General features: G+C 39.9%; 1 protein-coding gene across 6 annotated transcripts in view; it reads left to right on the plus strand.

The window, feature by feature from the left end:
• rnf220a (ring finger protein 220a) overlaps positions 1 to 23,894 on the plus strand; it is a 516,853-nt gene that overhangs the window by 476,734 nt on the left and 16,225 nt on the right. For 3 of the 6 annotated variants that reach the window (XM_072574407.1, XM_072574406.1, XM_072574410.1), the window contains 2 exons: positions 13,773 to 13,847; positions 15,003 to 15,109. In XM_072574407.1, coding sequence (XP_072430508.1) covers positions 13,773 to 13,847; positions 15,003 to 15,109 — 182 coding nt within the window. The remainder of the gene's footprint in view (positions 1 to 13,772; positions 13,848 to 15,002; positions 15,110 to 23,894) is intronic. The other 3 variants (XM_072574412.1, XM_072574409.1, XM_072574411.1) reach the window with 1 other exon arrangement.

The following is a 23,894-nucleotide window of genomic DNA, read 5'->3' on the forward strand; positions in this document are numbered from 1 at the left end:
AGCAGGAGATTATCGCGAGATAATAGAGCTGGACAAGACATTAGAGCAGATGTCGGCCAGATAGGCCAAATGGCCTCCTTCTGCCTGTAATTATTATGTACGTCATTGGGAAGACATCCACTGTGTCATCAGACTGAAGGAAGTTACAAAGAAAAAAAAGTATCAGTGATGTAGGAACTTAAACATAACATTTTAAGTTTGAGAATTTTTCATTTTGGAATCTAGCATAAATGTGTGAGGGGCACATACCACTTGTTGCATAACATGATGAGTTGAAGTTTATGGAGGATAGAGGATGAAAGGCTGGACAGAACACTGGTGAGATCAAAGCTCAAAGAGAGGTTTTGGCAGGAGATTAACTAAATTACAGAACAAGGCACAAGTAGTCGTGATTAGCAAACAATAGTCCTGTAAATTCAGCCCAGTATTGAACTGGATACTGATCAGCAAACAGTCTGATTTAGTCCAAGACACTGGCCAAGGAGGGTAATAGAATTTATAGCAAAAGTAAAGGGTTAGTGTTAGAGTGGGGAGCAAAGACAGTCTGTTTTATTGCATTCCAAATCCTCAGCAAACTTTTTCACAATTACATAGAACAGTTTAGCAGAAGAACAGGTTCTTCGGCCCACGATGTTGTACTGAACATGATGCAGAATTAAACTAATCCCTTCTGCCTGCCCTTGTTCCAAATCCTGGATTAGTGGTGCTGGAAGAGCACAGCAGTTCAGGCAGCATCCGAGGAGCAGTAAATTCGACGTTTTGGGCAAAAGCCCTTCATCAGGAATAAAGGCAGAGAGCCTGAAGGGTGGAGAGATAAGTGAGAGGAGGGTGGGGGTGGGGAGAGGGACTCCCTGAGATTCTTGTAGAGAGAGGAGGAAAACTTCTTCAAGGCAGGCATCCTTGCAAGAGGATTCGCAGTAGGGTTAAAATCAACTATGTAAATCTCTCCACCCTTCAGGCTCTCTGCCTTTATTCCTGATGAAGGGCTTTTGCCCAAAATGTCGATTTTACTGCTCCTTGGATGCTGTCTGAACTGCTGTGCTCTTCCAGCACCACTAATCTAGAATCTGGTTTCCAGCATCTGCAGTCATTGTTTTTACCTTGTTCCATATCCTGTCATTCCTTGCATATTCATGTGTTTACCTAAACGTTTCTTAAATTCCCCATTATATCTGCTTCCACCACCATCCCTGATAGCACATTCCAGACTCCTCCCACTCTCTGTTTAAAAAGAACTTGCCCCTCACATCTCCTTTGAACTTGTCCCCTCTCACATAAAATGCATGCCCCCATGTTTGAAATTTTCCAATCAGGTTTCTGGCCCAGGCACTATATTGAAGTAGTTCTAATTAAACTCTTGAATGACAGCCTCTTTGACTAAGGTGCAATACGCCACATTTTTTTGTTTCTTCTCTGTAACCTTTGTTGAACGAGCTCCTCTTATGCCTCTCCATTGTTGCACGTCCTGAGTGGCAATGCCCTACCTTGGTTCCACTATATCCATTTGTGGCCAGTGTATCTTCAGCAATGGCTCCTGTACTGTTATCACTGGCATCTCCCAAACATCTATTCTTGGACCCAGGTTAACATCATTCAAGGTCATGACCTCCACAACCAAAGGTAAAACAGGATTCAATCTGAATCTAGTTTTTAATGGAATAGAAAGCAGGTAATTTTCATGAGATGAGAACATTTAATATTTGAGAATATAGCATGAGGTCCTGCAAGTCACTCTACTATGCTTATTAACAATTTAGGTATTGAAAATAAGTTTAAACTTGCTAATGGAACAAAAGTAGGGAGCTTAATAGATATAATTTAGAGTAAAAACTATACACACACAATGGATGAATTAAATTAGCAGAAGAGAAATTAGGTTGTCAACTTTCAATGTAAGCACTGTAGTGAAACAGTTAAAATGAATAGATTGTCAAGAAATTTATCCAGAATTGTAAAGTATGAATCTTTTGATACAAAAAAAAATTGCAGATGCTGGAAATCAGAAATAAAGACAGAAATTGCTGGGAAATCTCAGCAAGTCTAGAAGCATCTGTGGCGAGAAATCCGAGTTAACATTTCAGGTCCAGTGACCCTTCAGTTTTTCCAACAATTCCTGTTCATGAATTTTTTGAAGTTGTTTGAGGGATTTATACTTCATTGTACACCCCCTAACAAGTGCAAAATGCTGTGTAATAGATCCCAGTATACCAAACCCACACAGTAGTTTTCATACAGTAGTTTCACTTAAACTCACTCATAACTGAGAACATGGTTTGAATGTTAAGTGTTTGTTTCTCACCTGATTTTACCAAAAGCGTTAGAAAGTTTAGCAAACCAAAAGTGAAAATGCTGGAAAATCTCAGTAGGTCTGGAAGCATCTGTAAGGAGAGAAAAGAGCTGACGTTTCGAGTCTAACTGACCCTTTGTCAAAGCCCGCTTTGACAAAGGGTCAGTTAGACTCGAAATGTCAGCTCTTTTCTCTCCTTACAGATGCTGCCAGACCTGCTGAGATTTTCCAGCACTTTCTCTTTTCGTTTCAGATTCCAGCATCCGCAGTAATTTGCTTTTATTTAGAAAGTATAGCATCTTCTGCCTACTTAATGAAAGTATGTGTTATGCAACCTAGCATTTTAAGAAGCCTTGAAATTTGTATAGTTTGTTGAATGAATACAAACATGGAACTTTCTCATTTCTTCTGGAACTATGTGAAATGTCTTTGGGTTAATGTTTAAGAATAGATTACGGTTAATGGGAAAGATTAATACTCATCAGCATTTTTATTTGGTAGCTAGATCATGCATTATTGTAATCTGAAGAAAAGGGCCTTCTTACATGGTCTGCCTACTTTATATTCTGCAAACTTTCAAGATTTATAAAACATGCAACATAGTTTCCACAAAAAGATACTTTTCATGATAGAAAGCTTTCATATTAAATATTGCAACGTTTCTCCTTGAGCTGTGAGAAGACTTTGCTCTGGGGACAACTGGTCGGTTTACCACAGAATTAAGCATGTGTCTGGTCAGTCTCGTTACAATTATGTAGATAAAATATGACTGTCCTTTATTTGGACACTTTGTTACCTAAGAGATAGTCAGCATGTAGAAAGGCAGCTTGAACAAAACAATTTCCCATTGGTATTTTAGCTCCTCCTAGTGGTAATCTAATCCATTTTAAGAGCTTTTAGTTTTTCTACAGTGTAAGAAACTTCAGTTTGAAATTATTTAAAATATGTTGTTACATTACAGCAATGCATTTTAAAAGATCTATCTCCAAGCCATCGTGCATAATGCTTCAAAGAAATCCATGTTACACTAATAACTGCAAAGATTGTAATTTTTCTTTATCTGTGGGTTTCTCTTCTCTGAAAATGTTGAATTGTTATTAACAGTTCAATAAGTTTCAGGTCCATTTCAAAGTGCCCACTCGTATGTAAACCTTGAGATTGAATGTGAGTTGGCTGTTTGGTTTGGTATTCTTGAAGCAAGTCCTATCCTCACTTACACTCACGCAACAAACACTTCTAAATTCTTACTAGACCAGCATTTATTATCCATCTCTAATTGTCTTTTAGAAGGTGATGGTGAAGTGCTTTTTTTAATGCTGCAGTTCATTTTATGCAGTCCAAAATGCACAGAGCGTTCCAGAATTCTGTCCTAGTGACAGCAAAGGAATACTGATATATTTCTTGGTCAGGGTGGCACAAGGCCTAGTGGGAACCTGCAAGTGGCAGTGTTCCCATGCATCTGCTTTCCTGGTGCTTCTACCTGAGAGAAGTTGTGGGTTTTTGAAGATCCTGTTAAAAATGCTTTGGAGAGTTGCTGGAATACAACTTGTATGTCGGTACAATAGTGCTACCGTGCATCGGTGATGGAGGGAGCAAACGTTAAAGTTGTCAAATGGTGTGTTGAACCTGTTAGTTGCTTTTTCCTGAATAGTGTTGAACACCTTGAGTGTTGGAGCTGAGATCATTCAGACAAGCGAAGAGTAATCCATCACATTCCTAACTTCTGCCTATATCTACAGGATTTGGGGAGTCAGAACGTGAGCTACTTGGTACCAAATTCCCAGCTTCTTACCTGCTCCTGTCGCCACAGTCTTCAGTTTCTGATTACTGATAACCTCCACATTGAAAGGGTGTTCATTTTGGCACTGGTGGATTCAGCAATGGTAATCCCATAGAGTGTCAGGCTGTTGAATGGACTCTTTCTCGGAATGGGTTATTGCCTGTGGCATTAATGTTAATTGCTAGTTACTCGTCCAACTCTGAATGTTGCCCAGGTAATAACTACATAATGACACAGACGGCTTCAGTATCTGCAGAGTTAGTCATAGTCATGGAGTCATAGAGTTATACAGCATGGGAACAGACCGTTTGCTCCAATCTGTCCATGCCCACAAGATATTCTAAACTGATGTAGACCCCAATTGCCAGCATTTGGTCCACATCTCTCTCAACCCTTATTCATGTACCTATCCAGATGTTTTGAAAAATGTAGTTGTACCAGCCTCCACCACCTCCTCTGGAACCTCATTCTATACACGCACACTACCTTCTATATGAAAAAGTTGCACTTCATGTCCCTTTTATATCTTTTCCTTCTCACCTTAAACCAATGCCCTCTAGTTTTGGACTCCTCTACCCTGGGAAAAAGACCTTGGCTATTCACCCCATCCATCCATCCATTTTGTAAACGTCTACAAGGTCACCACTCAGCTTCCGCTCTCCATGGCAAGGAGCCCCAGCCTATTCAGCTTCTCCCTGTAGTTCAAAGGGAGACCAGAATTGAATGCAGTATTCTAAAAGTGGCCTCACCAATGTCCTGTACAGCCACGATATGATGGTCCAACTCCTATACTTAATGCACTGAACAATGAAGGCCAGCTTTCCAAATTGTTGGCTATGCCTAATCAGTCCTTGCCTTTTCAAATGCATGTAAATCCTGTCCCTCAGAATCCCCTCCAACAACTTACCCACCACCAATGATTAGCTCAATGGTCTATAGTTCCCTGGCATTTCCTTACCATATTTTGTAAATAATGGCCTCACATTAGCCATCCTCCAGGCTCTGGCATCTCACTTGTGGCTGTTGACAGTGCAAATATTTCAGTGTGGGGCCCAGCAATCCCTTTCCTAGCTTCCACAAAGTTCTGGGATATGCCTGATCAGTTCCTGGGGATTTATTTGCCTTTATCCATGTTAAGACCTCAAGCCCCTCCTCTTCTTTAGCATGGGTACTTTTCAAGACATCACTATTTATTTCTTCAAGTTCCCGAGCTTCCATATCCTTCTCCACAGTAAATACTGATGTGAAATATTCATTTAGTGTCTCAGCCATCTCCTTCCATTCCACACATCAATGGCCTAGTTGATCTTTAAGGGGCTCTATTCTCTTTCGAGTTACTCTTGTGCCCTTAGTGCAGTTGTCGAATCTCTTTGGATTCTCCTTGATCCTATTTGCCAAAGCTATCTCATGTCCCCTTTTTGCCCTCTTGATTCATCTCTTAAATATACTCTACTGCCCTTATACTCCTAGAGGGATTCACTTGAACACAGCTGTCTATGCTTCTTTCCTTTTCTTGACTAGAGCCTCAGTTATTCTAGTCATCCAGCATTCCCTACATCTAACAGCCTTCCCTTTTGAATATATTGTCTCTGAACACTCATTTTTGAAGGCCTCCTACTTTCCAACCATCCTTTTACCTGCGAACAGCCTCCCCCAATCAACATTTGAAAGTTCCTGCCTAATACCATAAAAATTAGCCTTACTCCAGTTTAAATCAGTTCTTTTCCATAATTATTTTAAACCTGATAGAATTATGGTCACTTGCCCCAAAGTGGCTGGCAACTGGCAGCTCAGTCACCTGCCCTGACTTGTTTCCCAAGAGAAGGTCAAGTTTTGCTCCTTCTCAAGTAGGTACATCCACATATTGATTAAGAAAATTTTCTTGTACACGCTTAATAAATTCCTTTCCATCCAAGCCCTTAAAACTGTGGCAGTCCCAGTCTTATGCTTAGAAAGTTAAAATCCCCTAACCATTGCAACCCTATTATTCTTGTAGCTATCTGAGATCTCCTTCCAGATTTGCTTCTCAGTTTCTCACTAACTATTGGGGAGGCCGATAGTACAATCAAAATAAGGTGATCATCCCTTCCTTATTTCTCAGTTCCATCCATATAACTTCACTAGATGTTCTCCCAGGAATGTCCTCCCTCAGTAAAATTCAGAAGTCACATGACACTAAGTTGGAGTCCAACAGTTTGTTTGAAGTCACAAGCTTTCGGAGCTCTCCTCCTCCATCAGATCACTTCACCCTAAAAGGCTCGGCCTATAACCTAGTGTTGTGTGACTTCTGACTTTGTCCACTCCAGTCCAACAGCAGCGTTTCCACATCATGGCTAAGTAAAACCATAATGTTATCCTGAACCAAAGATTCTACCCTTCTGATAGCACTATACTCCAGAACATTAAGCTGCCAATCCTGTCCTTCCCTGAACCAAGGTTCTGTAATAGCTATGCTATCTAAGTCCCACGTTCCCAACCATGCCCTAAGTTAATCTGCCTTACCTGTCAGGCCTCTTGCATTGAAATAAATGCTATTTAATTTATCAGTCTTACCTCTGCTTGCACTTGCCTCCCTTGACAATTGAACTTGCTCCCATTATCTACTGTGTCAGCCTCAGACTCATCTCTTTTCTCACCAACTCTTTGAGTTGTGCCCTCCTAATTGCTAGTTTAAATCCTCCCAAATCGTATTATCGAGCCTCCCAAGCAGGATATTGGTTCCCTTCCAATTCAGGTACAACTCATTCTCCTTATACAGGTCACTTCTATTCCAGAACAGATCCTAATGGTCTAAAATTTTGAATCCTTGCCCCCGACACCAGCCTTTTAGCCACACATTCATCTGCTCTGTCCTGCTGTTCCTACTGTCACTAGCACATGGCACTGGTATTAATCCAAATATTACAACCCCGAGGACCTATTTTTCAGCCTAATTTCCTATATTCTTTCTGCAGAACCTCATCCCTTTCTCTACCTCTGCCATTGTTACCACTGTGTACTTGACCTTCTGCTGATCACTCTCCCTTTTCAGAATATTCAGCACCGTTCGGCCCTCTGTTGCGCCGACCTGTGAACTAATCTAAGCCCATCCTCCTACACTACCCCATCATCGTCCATGTGCTTATCCAAGGGTGGTTTAAATCTCCCTAGTGTGGCTGAGTTAACTACATTGGCAGGCAGGGCATTCCACGCCCTTACCACTCTCTGAGTAAAGAACCTGCCTCTGACATCTGTCTTAAATCTATCACCCCTCAATTTGTAGCTATGCCCCCTCATACAAGCTGATGTTATCATCTTAGGAAAAAGACTTCGACTGTCTATCCTATCTAATCCTCTGATCATCTTGTATGTCTCTGTCAAATCCTCTCTTAGCTGCCTTCTTGCCAATGAGAACAGACCCAAGTCTCTCAGCCTTTACTTATAAGACCTTCCCTCCAGACCAGGCAACATCCTGGTAAATTTCCTCTGCACCTTTCCCAGTGCTTCCACATCCTTCCTGTAATGGGGTGACCAGAACTGTACAGAATATTCCAAGTACGACTGCACTAGCGTTTTGTACAGTTGCAGCATGACATTACAGCTCTGGAACTCAATCCCTCTACCAATAAAACCTAACACACCATATGCCTTCTTAACAGCACTAATCAAGCTGGGTGGCAACTTTCAGGGATCTATGTACATGGACTCCAAGATCCCTCTGCACGTCCACACTACCAAGAATCTTTCCACTGACCCAGCATACTGCCTTCCTGTTATTCTTCCCAAAGTGCATCACCTCACATTTAGCTGCACTGAACTCCATTTGCCACCTCTCAGCCCAATTCTGCAGTTTATCCAAGTCCCCCTGCAATCTGCAACATTCTTCCAAACTGTCCACTACTCCACCGACTTTAGTATTATCTGCAAACTTACTAACTCATCCACCTATCCCTGCATCTAAGTCATTTATAAAAACAACAAACAGCAGTGGTCCCAAAACAGATCCTGTTTTTCAGCAGCAGAAGCAGCAGTTCAAAGGGCGGGAGCTTAGACCGGGGCCTGTCAGGAACGGTGAGTCACTGATTTGAGTCTTTTGATGATACCATTTTGATATCTTACTGATGGCCACAGAAACATCTGATTGTACCTCTGACTAGACAGTACCCGATCACAGTTAATCAATTCGAACCTGATTATATAGTAGAGCTGGTCAGGGTACCAGAAACCTGCTGTCAGTGGTATGTTCCCCAGTAATGCCATCCTTGTTTGAGATGGGTACAGCCACAGGAGACTCCTGCTCTAGCTGCCTACCTTTCCTGGTGGTAGCCTATCTACCTGACTGTATCTTTGGTTTTTCTACCATCCTGAAACTGCTATCTATCACACCCCCAGCTCCTGTAAATTCCTTATTGCATCCAACTGCCTCACCAACTGATTCTTGCGATCCTCTGGGTTTTGCAACCAAACACACTTCCTACAGACAGTATCCAAGAACATTGAAATGCTTTCTGATTTCTCACATCAGATAGGAAGAGCACAGCACCCTACTAAAAGCTATCACTGCTCTTTTAACAATCTACAGACCCATAAAATGCCTAAAAACAAACACAATGTACTTTGCTCAAAAACTCAGCATATCACATCCTTACTGCTCTGGGATAACTTGATATTTGTCTTCTATTTTAAAATTCAATCAAGAAACAGATCTCAGTAAACCAAAAAAACCTCACCCTACTCTCTATTATCGAATTACAAACAATAGCAGAGTTTTGCAAGTATTAATGAATATTCAGTGGAAAACGTACTTGCAACAAAATTGCTTAGTGGTAACCACTTTTGATGAAGGCACTTCTGAAACTTTTGAACTAGTATAAGGAAAATTAACACAACTTACAGGCCAAATCTGGCATTTTCCAGTCTGTATGGCTCATCCACATATTAAGTAAATTCAAAAAGTTATCACAACAATTTTATACCTTCTATATTGTCATGGGTCTTGCTACCAGTGTAGAGCAGATTTAATTATTAATGAATAAAATTTGAATACTCTTGTTTCTAATTATTCCAGCATGTAGAGAAGTCATTTATCATAACCTACTTTGTTTCCTTTAAAGTTTAAAACTGCATAACTGTTCTGTAAAGTTCTTTCCATAATATACAGATAAAATTAAGCAAAATTTCTGTTTTGTAAAATATTCCTTAGTGCTATTTGTTATGAAGATATAGAAAGATTTTTCATTTTTTTGGTCTGTCATACCACATTATAGTGGAAACCTTGGTTTGAAAGGTAAATTAATTGACTACAAAATGAGCACATGCTCCAAGCATTCTTAAAATTGACCTCAAGATGTTTCTGCAGTTGCAGATGATGCAAGGAAGAATGTTATTGTTTTCTCCTTCTAGAGCAGATTAAAGGGAGCTTCACCTTTTCAATGTGTTATATGTGCCCAAACTGGAAATGCTCCGTTCTTAACAATCGAAATCTGCATCTGGATGAGAAAGGAATTTGTGACATTACTGACATTTTTCATAAGTATTCATGAACACGCATTTCTAGTGAATAACACGGGGACCATTAACCCTCTGAAGTTTCTGCTCAGTATTCATAAATAGAAGTCTTTTCAACCAGTTGTTTCAAGAATTATGCTATTGAATTGATTTGTTGTTCTCTAGCTCTGTTGCAAGTGGGTGAGGGCAATTAGAATGATGATTAGGAAATAGCTTTCTTGAACCTTTCTTTCAGTGTACATGCTTCCATGTGTAACTTATTAAAGAAAGGTGAAACATTAAATAACTTGGGAGATTTTTCCCTTCACCAGTTGTTAGGTCTTGGTCTGAAATTCTGGAAATTTGCCAGAATTTCATGAAAAGTTGATTAATGAGAACAGTGATTCTGAATTATCCATAACGGGAATAGTGCTAATATTTAAAAAAACTGGAAAACAGATTAACAATGAATTTATAGGCCATTTAAGACCTATGTGTGTTGTAATGTATCACAGTTTTATTTCAAGTAGGAATTCCAACTTCTTAAATATTCAGATATGTAAATATGATATCCAAGAATTCTTACACAAAATATTCTTTTCTTTGCTATATTCCATTGTTTCATGAGTTAAATTGATGCTGAGTAACAAACTTAAAGGCAGTCTTTTTTCTCAAATGAATTATAAGACAACCTCAAAAACCCTCCTCCAGATCTGTTAAGACTATTTAATTGGTTTTGGTTTGTGTCAAGAGACCAGCGGTGCTCAAAGGATCAAATAAAAAGGAAGAAGCTAAAATGTTGGATATTTAAAACAAGAGAGATATGTATTAGTCAGCAGCTGTAAAGGGGAAAGCAGGTTAATGACTTGGTTATCAACTTTTGCATCTATGTAAATTTTAAAGTTGCCATGTATTAAGTATAATATTTATTTTGCATAAATGCAGCTGTGTTCTCTTATTCGTTTGCAGACTTAACTTCTCTGAAGGCTTCCATTGCCGCAATTTAAAATGCACATTAGTATCACGCGAAAACATTCCATAGTCATATCTAAAACTTTATTGCAAGACAGCACCTTAATTTAGTGCTGGTATTATAAACAGTTGTGGTGAAATTTGACCTGCCTGTTTGTTCCAGAGACAATTAAGTCACTGCTGTTAACTCTGCTGCCCAGCCAGTAAGCACTGTCTTTTTATGAAATGCACTTTGAATCTTTGGTTGTGTTACTGCTTTAGTTTTGAGTTTCATTTGCACTACCATGCTATATTGTCCATGTGAGTAGCAGGCAAATAATGAACACCATGAGCACAGCTGCTGAAAGCGGTGGAGTATAGCCTAATGATCTGTTTCACCTGCATAGATAAAATCAGGAAACATGCTAAATGAATGCAAAAATTCATTAAATTTTAAGCTGTTATAGCATTGGAAGTCTGTAGTTAAGTAACATGCTGCAAGAATGCAAAGGACTGTAATAGCATCAGTAAGACAGACACCGGTCCTTTGAATGGGCAGGTACAATTTCTCTTTATTCTTAGCCCCTCATGATCAGGGACGACTTGCTTCTGTTCCAGTTTGATGGTTTCAGAAAATGGTTGATAACGGAGTGCAAGAACTGTAGACACTTCCATGCACAAGCAGATGAGGAGTTCATCTGTGACAAGTTCCTAGTTGAGCAGTTGCCTCAAGAATTGGGTGTTAGGCATTCAAGCGATCTGCCTTGTCACCAAAGCTAGTTTTGAGTTACTCATGCATTGATGATGGACATATTGTCTTTGGAGAGGGGCAGCTATTGGGCAACCTTTTTTGACACTGGATTTCTCCTGTGCTTTGAGGTGCCTGCTGTAGATTGTTGAAGTCTGTGAAGCAGATTGGATTACAAGAATCATTGCAATCTGGTAAACCATAACTGTAATATCTGAGACTTCATGTAAGTAATATGGAGTAATGCATTTTGGAACAAAAAAGTAAGTTGTTGGAATATACACCTAAGAAAGAATAAGACTGAAGGATATAATTGAGGAACGTAGGAATTCGAAAGTATAATTTCTTGGAAGTAAAAGTGGGGTAAATAAATTATAAACAAAAACCAGACAATTTTAGAATTTTTCTTCAAAAGAGAGCATAATAGCAAGAGTAAAGAAGTAATGATAAGTTGATGAGTAACATTGGTTAATCCCATTATGGAAAGGGCATTAAAGTCATAGAGTACCATGATGTCAGGACTAGGAAGATTGAGTTTTGAAGTGAAATGTCTGATGCTGGGGCATTTTCTACTGAATGGTGAGGACTAAGCTGAGATTTTATAGAATTTGACAAGCAAGTTATGAAGGTTTTGAAAGTGAATAGGGCAAGTCAGTTTAGTTTGGTTTTGGAGTAATTGAAGAAAGATTAAATTTAAAATCGTTAATAAAACTCAGAAAAAGAGGTTAGGTTGTTTTTAAACAGGATAGCTGCACGATGGAGTCATATACTGCTTTGTTACAGGACATTTTTGGGATAGAAATTATTGCACCTTTTAAGTGAATGGTTAAATATTTAAGGAATGTAAACAATGTAATAAAGATAATGTTAAGTTGGAAAGGGTTCGGAAGAGATTTATCAGGATGTTGCTGAAAATGGAGGTTTTGAGTTAAAGAGAGGCTAGATAGGCTGGGATTTTTTTTCGCTGGAGCATAGGAGTTTGAGCGGTAACCTTTATAGAGGTTTATAAAATCATGAGGAATATAGATAAGATGAATGGCAAGTGTCTTTTCCTTGGGTTTGGGGATTTCAAGACCAGTGGGCATATTTTTAAGATGAGAGGGAAAAGATTTTAAAAAGACGGGGCAATTTTTTTTACCCAGAGAGTGCTTTGTATGGAATGAGCTTCCAGAGGAAGTGGTGGATGTGGGTACAATTACAGTGTTCAAAAGAAGTTTAGATACGTACATGAATAAGAAATGTTTGGAGGAATATGGGCCAAGTGCAGGCAGGTGGGACTAGTTTAGTTTGGTCAGTATGGACTGGTTGGATCGAAGGGTCTGTTTCCATGCTGTATGACTTTATGATGAGCAATTAGTGTTTCCACTTAAAAGTGACTTGAAGCCATTGTTTTCAGTTCCCTTTGCAACCTTGATCACCGGTTACTGACTGTATCCTTCACCCTGGCAGCTATCTGAGATTGAATCAGATTGTTTGTCACATTAGAGTATGAAATGAACTTCATGTCGTCTTGAAGACCACCTCTTTCCATCTCTGTTATATCTCAAATTTGTCTTGCCTCAACTCATTAACTGCTGATGCCCTGATATTATCTCTCGGCTTGATTATTCATTGCAATGCTAGCCATCCTCCTGCTTGCCACCTTTAGTAAACTTCAAATAGTTTAATATAATGCCACCTATGGCCTAACTCATTTTAGGTTCCATTCTCCTTGTACTTGCCTACCTTTATGACCTCTGGTCAGGCGATACCTTGATTTTAAATCCTTCTCATGTTTTCAAATCCCTGTGTGGGCTCACTCCTCCCTATCTCTGTATTCTCATCTACCAGTACAACCTTCTACGATATATGTTTCCCCAATTCTGACCTCTTGATCATCTCTGATTTTAGTTGTTGCACCAATGGCAACTATACTGCTAAGGTCTTAAGCTCTGGAAATTGTTCACTAAACTGCTGTTTCCACCCTTAATTAAGATAGTATTTAAAGCAACCCCTTTTTGATGACCTGCCATAACATTATATTATATAGCTCAGTGTCATATTTTGTTTGATAAAAATTTGTGAGGCATCTTGTAACATTTTAATGCTTTAAATGGACTATACAAATGCAAGTAATCATTAATGTAAACTGTGGAGAGAAAGCAAGTCACTGAGATTTGTTTTGGTTGCCTCTAAGAAAGGCCTAGCTAGACTCAGTGAGCCAAATAGCTGTCTTCTGTCTTCTAAACATTGAAGCTTCCACAATCCTGGAGGATAAGCAGAAATGAAGAAACCAAGTATTATTGCATTGCACTGATTCTATTTGAGTGGTTATTGCTATGACACAATTTTTGCAATACCTGAACTAGCTAATACTTATTTCAAAGAAAATCATTGGTGATCTTGTCTGTTGAATACAGTTGGAGGGCTCCACGCTCAAAAACAAAGACATATATAATCATGTGAAAATTTGTCACTAAACGCAAATGGTATTTAAACTGTAGCTACTTTTCCTGTTTTTAATAAAACTATTATTCAGAATTTTTTTAAATTTTGTGCAGGACTCCTACTCGATGCCTCTCACATCAATCCAGTGTTGGCATGTTCATTGTGAGGAATGCTGGCTCAGAACACTGGTAGGTATATCCTTCCATTTCTTCATGTTTCTTTTCTTTGTCGTTCTACCCTAGTGCCTTCAGGGAAAAGTGTTATAATCCGTTCAAACATTGCAGTACAGAAGGAAGCAATTAATAAGAAAATGCTCATCTGTTTCGCAGCCAGCCTTTTCCAATACACAATTTATTATATAAACACTTTCACGACGTCCTTTAAAATTTGCTTGCTGTGGCGGCTTGTTACTAATGTTACCATTAAACCATACCCTGAAGACAGCAATAAAGTTGGAATTCTAGGCCCTTGCATCTTTAATCAAAGTGAATGCATGTAATCTTGTTACTGCCACCTTTTTTTATGAAACTGGGCAGTACATAGCTAACTATTTGTGCATACATGTGTATGTGACTATGTAATTCTCATTCATTATTCTCATTAACAGCTTATTTAAACAAAGACTTTTTTGTAAAATGGAACTAAAAGGAAAACAGTTTGACTTTACCACATTGGTCATACATTGTAACAAATAAAACATTTCCAGTGCTGTAACCACAGATAGTGCTGTAAAAGATTGCAGGAAGGGAGTTTTTTTTTCCTGAGTGCCTGATTACAATGGCACATTGCCATAGTGCTAATGAGAGTTTTGAGGTATAAAACACTAATGAACTGAAAGACATGCATTTATTGTTAAATTCCAAACACCATGGTTGAGGTAAGTTCATTACCCCAATTAAGGTTCTCTTTTAGACTTAATTCAACACTTCCTAATTTATAATTATGCCCAATAGCATAATTTTTTTGTTCATCATTCACCCTATAAAGGGAGGAGTTAAGTTGTTCTAACTGCAGTTCCTAGATTTGATTATAATTCACATTGGTCAGTTTTCAGATTTATCATATATCCCCACTTGGAGCCAGTAATGTGCAAACTAAACCTTTTAGTTTCTAATGTTATGCAGGTTTAATGTCTGAGTAACGTGTAACACCTGATTTGATTCTTCTAGTCATTGGGCAATTTTGATTGTTAGTGTGAGAGCTAAAAGGTCATACTCTGGGGCCGCTGTAATAGTTGGACTTGGGGTACCATGCATTGACTACTAAGCTTATGCTAAAGTAGCACATATGTTCACTATTAGATGTTCCTACATTAATTCCAGCAGTTCTGCCTCCCATTACAGATTGCCTGGCAGCAGAGACACAAGACTTGGCTCTGGAATTGTAGACGGGGCAATGTTGCACCAGAGCTCTTCCATACAGTACCACCGTGTGGAAACAAATTGATTTGGTACTGTGTAAAATGTGACAAAAATGAAGCATTCTAATCTTTTAAGATTATTTTTAACTACAGTGTTCACAAAGGATAAAGATCAGTTTTGTTTTCTGCAAGCTGGAGGCAGTTTATATTACTATTAGCCTAGAAGTCATTCCTCAGAGCAGAGTGTGTGGTTTGATTACTGCCATTCTATATGGATAGGAACACAGATAATTTGCTGGAATGGGTATCAACCAGGCGTGGGAATATTTATGTTTTTTAACTGATTTCTGTTGAAATAAAAGCTGGTGATATTACATTAATATGTTAAAAGAATGTAAAGGTAATCAGGTTTTAGCTATTTTAAAGTATCCGGATGCTGGATAAAGGCAGCATCCAGATGAACTACATTGAATTTATGTAGCAACTTTAATACAGAAAAACATCCCAAAGTACTTCACAGAGGTGTGTTCAGTTGGTATCTACTAAAGCCAAGAAAGGAAATGTTAAATGGAGTGACTAAAACTCTGGTCAAATAGTTGGAAATTCAGTGTGTGAAGGACAGATAGCTGAAGGCATGGCTGCCAGGGGTGAGTTGAAAAGAGAGAAGGAATGTACAAGCTGTCAAATTAAAAGGAATTGAGAATTTTTGGGGTATTAAAGCAATTTAGAGATAGAACAGAGAAAGTACAGCACAGAACAGGCCCTTAGGCCCACGATGTTGTGCTGAGACTTAATCCTAATGTAAAATATAGTAACTTAACCTACGCACCCCTCAACTCACTGCTATCCATGGGCATGTCCAGCAGTTGCTTAAATGTCCCCAATGACTTCGCTTCCACCACTTCAACTGGCAAAGCATTCCATGCATTCACAACTCTCTGCGTAAAGAACCTACCTCTGATGTCTCCTTTATACCTTCCTCCTAATATCTTCAAACTATGACTTCTCGTACCAGTCAATCCTGCCCTGGGGAAAACTCTCTGGCTGTTGACTCTATCTATTCCTCTCATTATTTTGTACACCTCGATCAGGTCTCCTCTCTTCCTCCTCTCTAGAGAGAAATGTCTGAGCTTATTCAACCTCTCTTCAAAAGGCAAGCCCTCCAGTCCAGGCAGCATCCTGGTAAACCTTCTTTGCACCCTCTCCAAAGCCTCCGCATCTTTCCAATATTAGCGCGACCAGAACTGGACACAATATTCCAAGTGTGGTCTCACCAGGGACTTGCAGAGCTGCAGCAAAACCTCGCATCTCTTAAACCCGATACCCCTGTTAATGAAAGCCAAAATACCATAGGCTTTCTTAACAACCCTATCCACTTGGGTGGCAACTTTGAGGGATCTATGTTCCTGCACACTGCCAAGAATCCTATATTTAATCCTATATTCACCATTCGAGTTCGACCTTCCAAAATGCATCACTTCGCATTTATCCAGATTGAACTCCATCTGCCATTTCTCAGCCCAACTCTGCATCCTGTCTATGTCACGCTGCAGCCTGCAGTAGCCCTCTATACTATCGACGACACCTCCAACCTTTGTGTCATTTGCAAATTTACTAACCCACCCCTCAACCTCCTCATCCAAGTCATTTATAAAGACTACAAAGAGTAGAGGCCCAAGAACAGAGCCCTGCGGGACCCCACTCAACACTGTCTTCCAGGCAGAATACTTTCCATCTACAACCACTCTCTGCCCTCTGTTAGCCAACCAATTCTGAATCCAGATAGCCAAATCTCCCTGTATCCCATACTTCCTGACTTTATGAATGAGCCTACCATGGGGAACCCTATCAAATGCCTTGTTGAAATCCGTATACACCACATCCACTGCTTGACCATCGTCGACCTGTCTTGACACCACCTCAAAGAACTCAGTAAGATTTGTGAGGCATAACCTGCCCCTCACAAAGCCATGCTGACTGCCTTTAATCACACTATGCTTTGCCAAATAGACATAAATCCTATCCCTCAGAATTCTTTCCACAGTTTTGCTGACCACAGACGTAAAACTGACTGGTCCATAATTGCCAGGGATTTCCCTATTACCCTTCTTGAAAAGTGGAACAACATTGGCCTCCTTCTAATCCTTCAGCATGACTCCTGTGTAGAGAGAGAAGGCAAAGATCCTCGCCAGCAGCTTAGCAACCTCCTTTCTTGCTTCCCAGAGCAGCCTAGGATAAATCTGGTCTGGTCCTGGGGACTTATCAATCTTAATGTTTTTCAAAATTTCTAGCACATCATCTTCATCAATCTTGATCTGGTCAAGACTGTATCCCAGTTCCTCTAAGTTTTAATTGACAAGTTCTCCTTCCTTGGTGAAAACCGAAGCAAAAAACTCACTTAGGGCTTCCCCTATCTGCTCAGATGATGAGGGATTGGGTCATGAAGGGATTTCAATTTGAGATAGGAGTATTAAATCGTAGTCTGGGAGGCAATCTAAGTTAACAGGGATTGTACTGATTGTTGAGTTGGTACTGTTGTGGGTTAGAATGAGATCAGGAGAATGTTGGTGGAGCTTTCAGAGCTTGGAGATTGGGATTTCTGTTCAACGAGCGTTGACATTGTTCTGTTTGGAAATACCTAAGATATAGATGAGCGTTTTGAGCTGGAAACGCAGAAGTATATAGTGATCTAGAAGAGGGAATAGCCTGTGACAGAGAGAATATGGGACCAGAAATTCAGTTTACAGTTGAATAGGTTGCCAAGATTCCAGACAACTTGCTTCAGTCTGGGATTTGTAATGGATCAATGATGAGTGTGTAGAATTTGTGGCAGGGGTAGAAGATGATGGTACAGTTTAATTAAGAAATATTTGCATTACTGTGATTTAATGAAGTGGAGATTTTGTGAATGGGCTTTATGTATTGAAATAATCAAAGGATTTGCAATGACACTTCATTGGCTGAACTTTCCTCAGAAGTCTACAGCCAGGAGAGAAACTAATTGTTGCAGCTTTCACCACAGAAATAGTGATTGCATGAGTTTCATGGTTCAGTGTATATTGAAAGATGACTCAAGGGAAACATATTTATTATTCTGATATATTGTGGAGGGTAATAACATTTGGAAATTATGATAAATACAGTCTTTTGCAGTGAATCCTACATTCATTTATCTGTTGTTAAATAAAACATCAGTCCCTTTATAGCCTGAGTCTGGCCTGACAGAGTATAAGTTCAATCTTTTTGTGTCTTCTTTTACAATGTACACAATCCATCTAATGGAGACAAAGAGAATCATGGTTGTGACACATGAAACATTCTAGTAAACTGGTCTACAGTAGCAACACTCTTTGTTGAACCCCAGGGTCTTGCTAAATATTGGGCTGGTAACTGGATACTTTTAAGCAATGGGAGATCCACTTATGAAATGCTTGCAAATAGTAAATCTAAGTGGAATATTTTACTAGGAACACAAAAATGTAAGTGTAAAAGTACTATTGATGACTTTTAGAGAGCTGTTTAAAGTATTTTGATGATCAGGCATTTTCTTTCTGATGAAAGAATCAAGACTCAATCTGTCGATTCCAATGGTTCAGTTAGGTATTAAATAACTCCTAGTAGGTCAACATATATCCATCAATCAATGTTATATATGTCAGATTGGTCAAATATCTCATTCTTGCTCTGTGCTAGATTACTGCTGTATTTATCTCATAAATTAATTTATCAAAGTAATTAGAACATAGAAAAATACAGCGCAGTGCAGGCCCTTTGGCCCTTGATGTTGCGCCAATCCAAGCCCACCTAACCTACACTAGCCCACTATCCTCCATATGCCTATCCAATGCCCGCTTAAATGCCCATAAAGAGGGAGAGTCCACCACTGCTACTGAAGGGCATTCCATGAACTCACGACTCGCTGAGTAAAGAATCTACCCCTAACATCTGTCCTATACCTACCACCCCTTAATTTAAAGCTATGCCCCCTCGTAATAGCTGACTCCATACGTGGAAAAAGGTTCTCATGGTCAACCCTATCTAAACCCCTAATCATCTTGTACACCTCTATCAAGTCACCCCTAAACCTTCTTTTCTCCAATGAAAACATCCCCAAGTGCCTCAGCCTTTCCTCATGCAATCGTCCTACCATACCAGGCAGCATCCTGGTAAACTTCCTTTGCACCCGTTCCAGTGCCTCCACATCCTTCCTATAGTATGGCGACCAAAACTGCACACAATACTCCAGATGAGGCCGCACCAGAGTCTTCTACAACTGCAACATGACCTCAGGACTCTGGAACTCAATTCCTCTACCAATAAAAGCCAGTGCGCCATATGCCGCCTTCACAGCACTATTTACCTGGGTGGCAACTTTCAGAGATCTGTGTACATGGACACCAAGATCCCTCTGCTCATCCACACTACCAAGTATCTGACCATTAGCCCAGTACCCTATCTTCGTGTTATTCTTACCAAAGTGAATAACTTCATTTGCCACCTTTCTGCCCAGCTTTGCAGCTTATCTATATCCCGCTGTAACCTGTCACATCCTTCCTCGCTGTCAACAACTCCACCGACTTTCATATCATCCGCAAACTTGCTCACCCAACCTTCTAGCCCCTCCTCCAGGTCATTTATAAAAATGACAAACAGCAATGGTTCCAAAATTGTGGGCGGCACAGTGGTTAGCACTGCTGCCTCACAGTGCCAGAGACCCGGGTTCAATTCCTGCCTCAGGCGACTGACTGTGTGGAGTTTGCACGTTCTCCCCGTGTCTGCGTGGGTTTCCTCCGGGTGCTCCGGTTTCCACCCACAGCCCAAAGATGTGCAGGTCAGGTGAATTGGTCATGCTAAATTGCCCGTAGTGTTTGGTAAGGGGTAGATGTAGATGTAGGGTTATGGGTGGGTTGCGCTTTGGCGGGGTGGTGTGGACTTGTTGGGCCGAAGGGCCTGTTTCCACACTGTAAGTAAGCTAATCTAATCAAAACAGATCCTTGCGGAACACCGCTAGTAACTGCACTCCAAGATGAACCTTTACTATCAACTACTACCCTCTGTCTTCTTCCAGCCAGCCAATTCCTAATCCAAACCTCCAACTCCCCCTCAATGCCATACCTCCATATTTTTTGCAGTAGCCCACCATGGGGAACCTTATCAAATGCCTTACTAAAATCCATATACACCACATCTACCACTTTACCCTCGTCCACCTCCCTAGTCACCTTCTCAAAGAATTCAGTAAGGTTTGTGAGGCACGACTTGCCCTTCACAAAACCATGCTGACTATCCTTGATCACATTATTCCTATGTTCATAAATCCTATCCCTTACAATTCTCTCTAAGACTTTGTCCACAACAGAAGTGAGACTCACCGGCCTATAGTTACTAGGGTTATCCCTACTCTCCTTGAACAAGGGAACCACATTTGCTATCCTCCAGTCTTCTGGCACTATTCCTGTAGACAACGAGGACATAAAAATCAAGGCCAATGGCTCTGCAATCTCCTCCCTTGCTTCCCAGAGAATCCTAGGATAAATGCCATCAGGCCCAGGGGACTTATCTATTTTCACCCTTTCCAGAATTTCCAACACCTCTTCCCTACATACCTCAAAACCATCCATTCTAATTAATTGTGACTCAATATTCACATCGGCAACAATGTCCTGTTCCTGAGTGAATACTGACGAAAAATATTCATTCAGTGTCTCCCCAATCTCTTCAGCCTCCACAGCAACTTCCCACAACTATCCCTGACCGGATCTATTCCTACCCTAGTCATTCTTTTATTCCTGACATACCTATAGAAAGCCTTTGGTTTTTCCCTAACCCTACCAACTAAGGACTTTTCATGTCCCCTCCTTGCTGCTCTTAGCTCTCTCTTCAGATCCTTCCTGGCTACCTTATAACTCTCAATCACCCCAATTGAACCTTCACACTTCATCTTTACATTGACCGCCCTCTTCCCTTTAACAAGGGATTCCAATTCCTTATTAAACCACGGCTCCCTCACACGACCCTTTCCTCCCTGCGTGACAGGTACATACTTATCAAGGACACTCAATGGTTGCTCCTCGAACAAGCTCCACATATCGATTGCGCCCTTCCCTTGAAGCCTACTTTTCCAAGCCACGCATCCTAAGACCTGCCTCACCCCAGCTATAACTCTTGCCCTGCAGTGCACACTTATCCCTCTCCATCGCTAGAGTAAAAGTCACCGAATTGTGGTCACTGTCCCCAAAGTGCTCACCTACCTCCAATTCTAACACCTGGCCTGGTTCGTTACCCAGAACCAAATCCAGTATGGCCTCACCTCTTGTTGGCCTGTCTACATAATTCATTAAAGCACTTACAGACTTTGTGTAAGACGTGTTAATGGGCTATATAAGTGCCATTTTAAATATTTATTTCTTAATATACAGCTCTTTCCTTTGAAATTATGGTCATATATATCCAGATTTCTTTAGTGACACGAGATTGGACTGTCTTGGGCAATAAACTGGAAAAGCACAGCAGGTCAGGCAGCATTGAGGAGCAGGAAAATCGATGCTTCGGGCCGAAGCCCTTCATCAGGAATGATAAAGAGCTTTTGCCCGAAACGTCGATTTTCCTGCTCCTCGGATGCTGCCTGACCTGCTGTGCTTTTCCAGCACCACTGTAATATTGACTCTGATCTCTAGCATCTGCTGTCCTCACTTTTGCCTCAGGCAATAAACTACTCAATCTCTCCTTGAATCTTTCCAAATCTTCAGTTTTATCATAGACAATACAGCAAGACTTGATTATATTGGCAATAAGCTCACTTTTGTATGTGCAGCCTTCTTTAACAACATTTTGTTATGGTAGGATGGTGGAAGAGGGATTATTTACTTCCAGTACATTGTGCAGTAAGAATTGGTCCACTGTTACTAATATGTCACTCTTGAGTACAACTGAGGAATGGCGAATCATTGATTTCTCAGTTACATTATCATATCATCAATGAATTTTAGTTTATTAAATAAATATTCAGTGACCCTTTTGAATTGATTAGTAGCAATTTTTCAGTCATCTCCTGGTAGCCAAAAAGCAAGTTTCACAGTTTGGAGTTTCTCTTTAATTGTATTTTCTTTCTTTCTCCACCATCTTGTCTGGGAAAATCTTGGTTCTCCATTGCTGATGAGTCCCTGTCTTAGAACTCCCTCCCTAACAGTAATTGTGAGTGTACTTATAACGTGAGAACCATTGCAATGATTTAAGGAGATGGCTCATTATCATCTTCTTGAGAGTAGTTAGGAACGGGTAATAAGTACTAGCATGCCAATAATGTCCACTTGTTATGAAAAAAAATGAAAGTTGGGCTTGTCATCCCCTTGGATATACTTTGACTTGCTTACCTTTCTTCTTCCTCCTCTCAGTGAATATTCCCCACCTGATCATTTGATATGTTGAGGTTTGTACCCTTGGTGTACAGCAGATACCATAAGTTTTGAATAGGCAGCACAACTGACCATTTCCATTTATCATCCTGAATGGTTCTACTAATGCAGAAGTTGCCTTTCTGTAACCTAGTTATGATGAGGAGCAGGCTCTGGATATGAAAGCACATTTTTTAATACCCCACCTACAAGTAAGAGGTGATCTCCAGATTCTGGTTTACAATGAATGCTGGTTATTATTTTAGTGAAATGTCTTTTAGTATAATTTAATTTATTTTAATTTCATTTTAATGAAAAACCTATGTGGCATCTGCTCGTGGCATATGAGGTTAATATCACAGAAATATTTAATTAAGCACCCTTTTAGGGGTTCAAAGTCTGCATCACTGAAATAGCATTTTACAGTGTAGCAAAAAGATACTTCTTGATTTTAACCATTCAACACTTGTGAAATTAGCTTTCTTTTGCCATAGTCTCATAGAGTCATACAGCATGGAAACAGACGCTTTGGTTCAAACAGTCCACACTGACAGTATTCCCAAACTAAACTAGTCGCACTTGCCTGTTCTTGGCCCATAACTCTCAGACCTTTCCTATTCATGATCATATCCAAATGTCTTTTAAATTTTGTAACTAAACCTGCATCCACCACTTTATCTGGCAGTTCATTCCACATACAAACCACTCTCTGTGTATTAAAAAAAAAGCCCCTCATGTTCTTTTTAAATCTTTCTCCTCTCACCTTGAAAATATGCCCCCTAGTTTTGAACTCCCCCACCTGAGGGATAGGAACCTTGTTATTTACCTGTCTATACCCCTCATGATTTTATAAACCTGCTGTGCTCTAGTGAAAAATGTCTCTTTGCCTCTATTATCACAATTATTTTCCAACTTAATCTTAGATTTTGCTTATAGTCTACAGATAACTGCGCTGTTCTGAACTATAAACTGGAACCATTTGGATATATCCTTTGCAAGCCACAAATTGGACCTGTTCCGTGGCTTTAGTGTCTTTTAAGAAAGTTGAGACTCAAAAGTCTTAGCTGCATTTCAGCATGATATTACAAGACTGTCCATGCTGCAAATGACAACATTAGGACTTTTGAACAGTAGGAATAGGCATAAGGCATTCAGCCCCTTCAGTCTCTTCTTCATTCATTGAGATTGTGACTGATCTCTGGTCTAACTACAAGTCCTACCTTTGGTCCATATCCCTTAATATCTTTACTTAACAAAACTTTATTTATGACTTGTCAGCAGTGGCATCTTGCTGGTTGTTTCTTAGTTTGAAAGGCTTACATGTACCTTTAAAAGTTCCGTGCTTAATGTATTACAAAATACGATTTTATTCATATGTAGTAGTACTGGTCCAACGTATCTTATGTGAACTTCAGGTACTATGTAATATTCAGAGGGTTAAATATGAAATGTAATTTGTTTTCTAGCATTGTTAATTATTT

This window comes from Chiloscyllium punctatum, chromosome 7 (assembly GCF_047496795.1).
Source record: "Chiloscyllium punctatum isolate Juve2018m chromosome 7, sChiPun1.3, whole genome shotgun sequence".
Classification (NCBI taxonomy): Eukaryota; Metazoa; Chordata; class Chondrichthyes; order Orectolobiformes; family Hemiscylliidae; genus Chiloscyllium; species Chiloscyllium punctatum.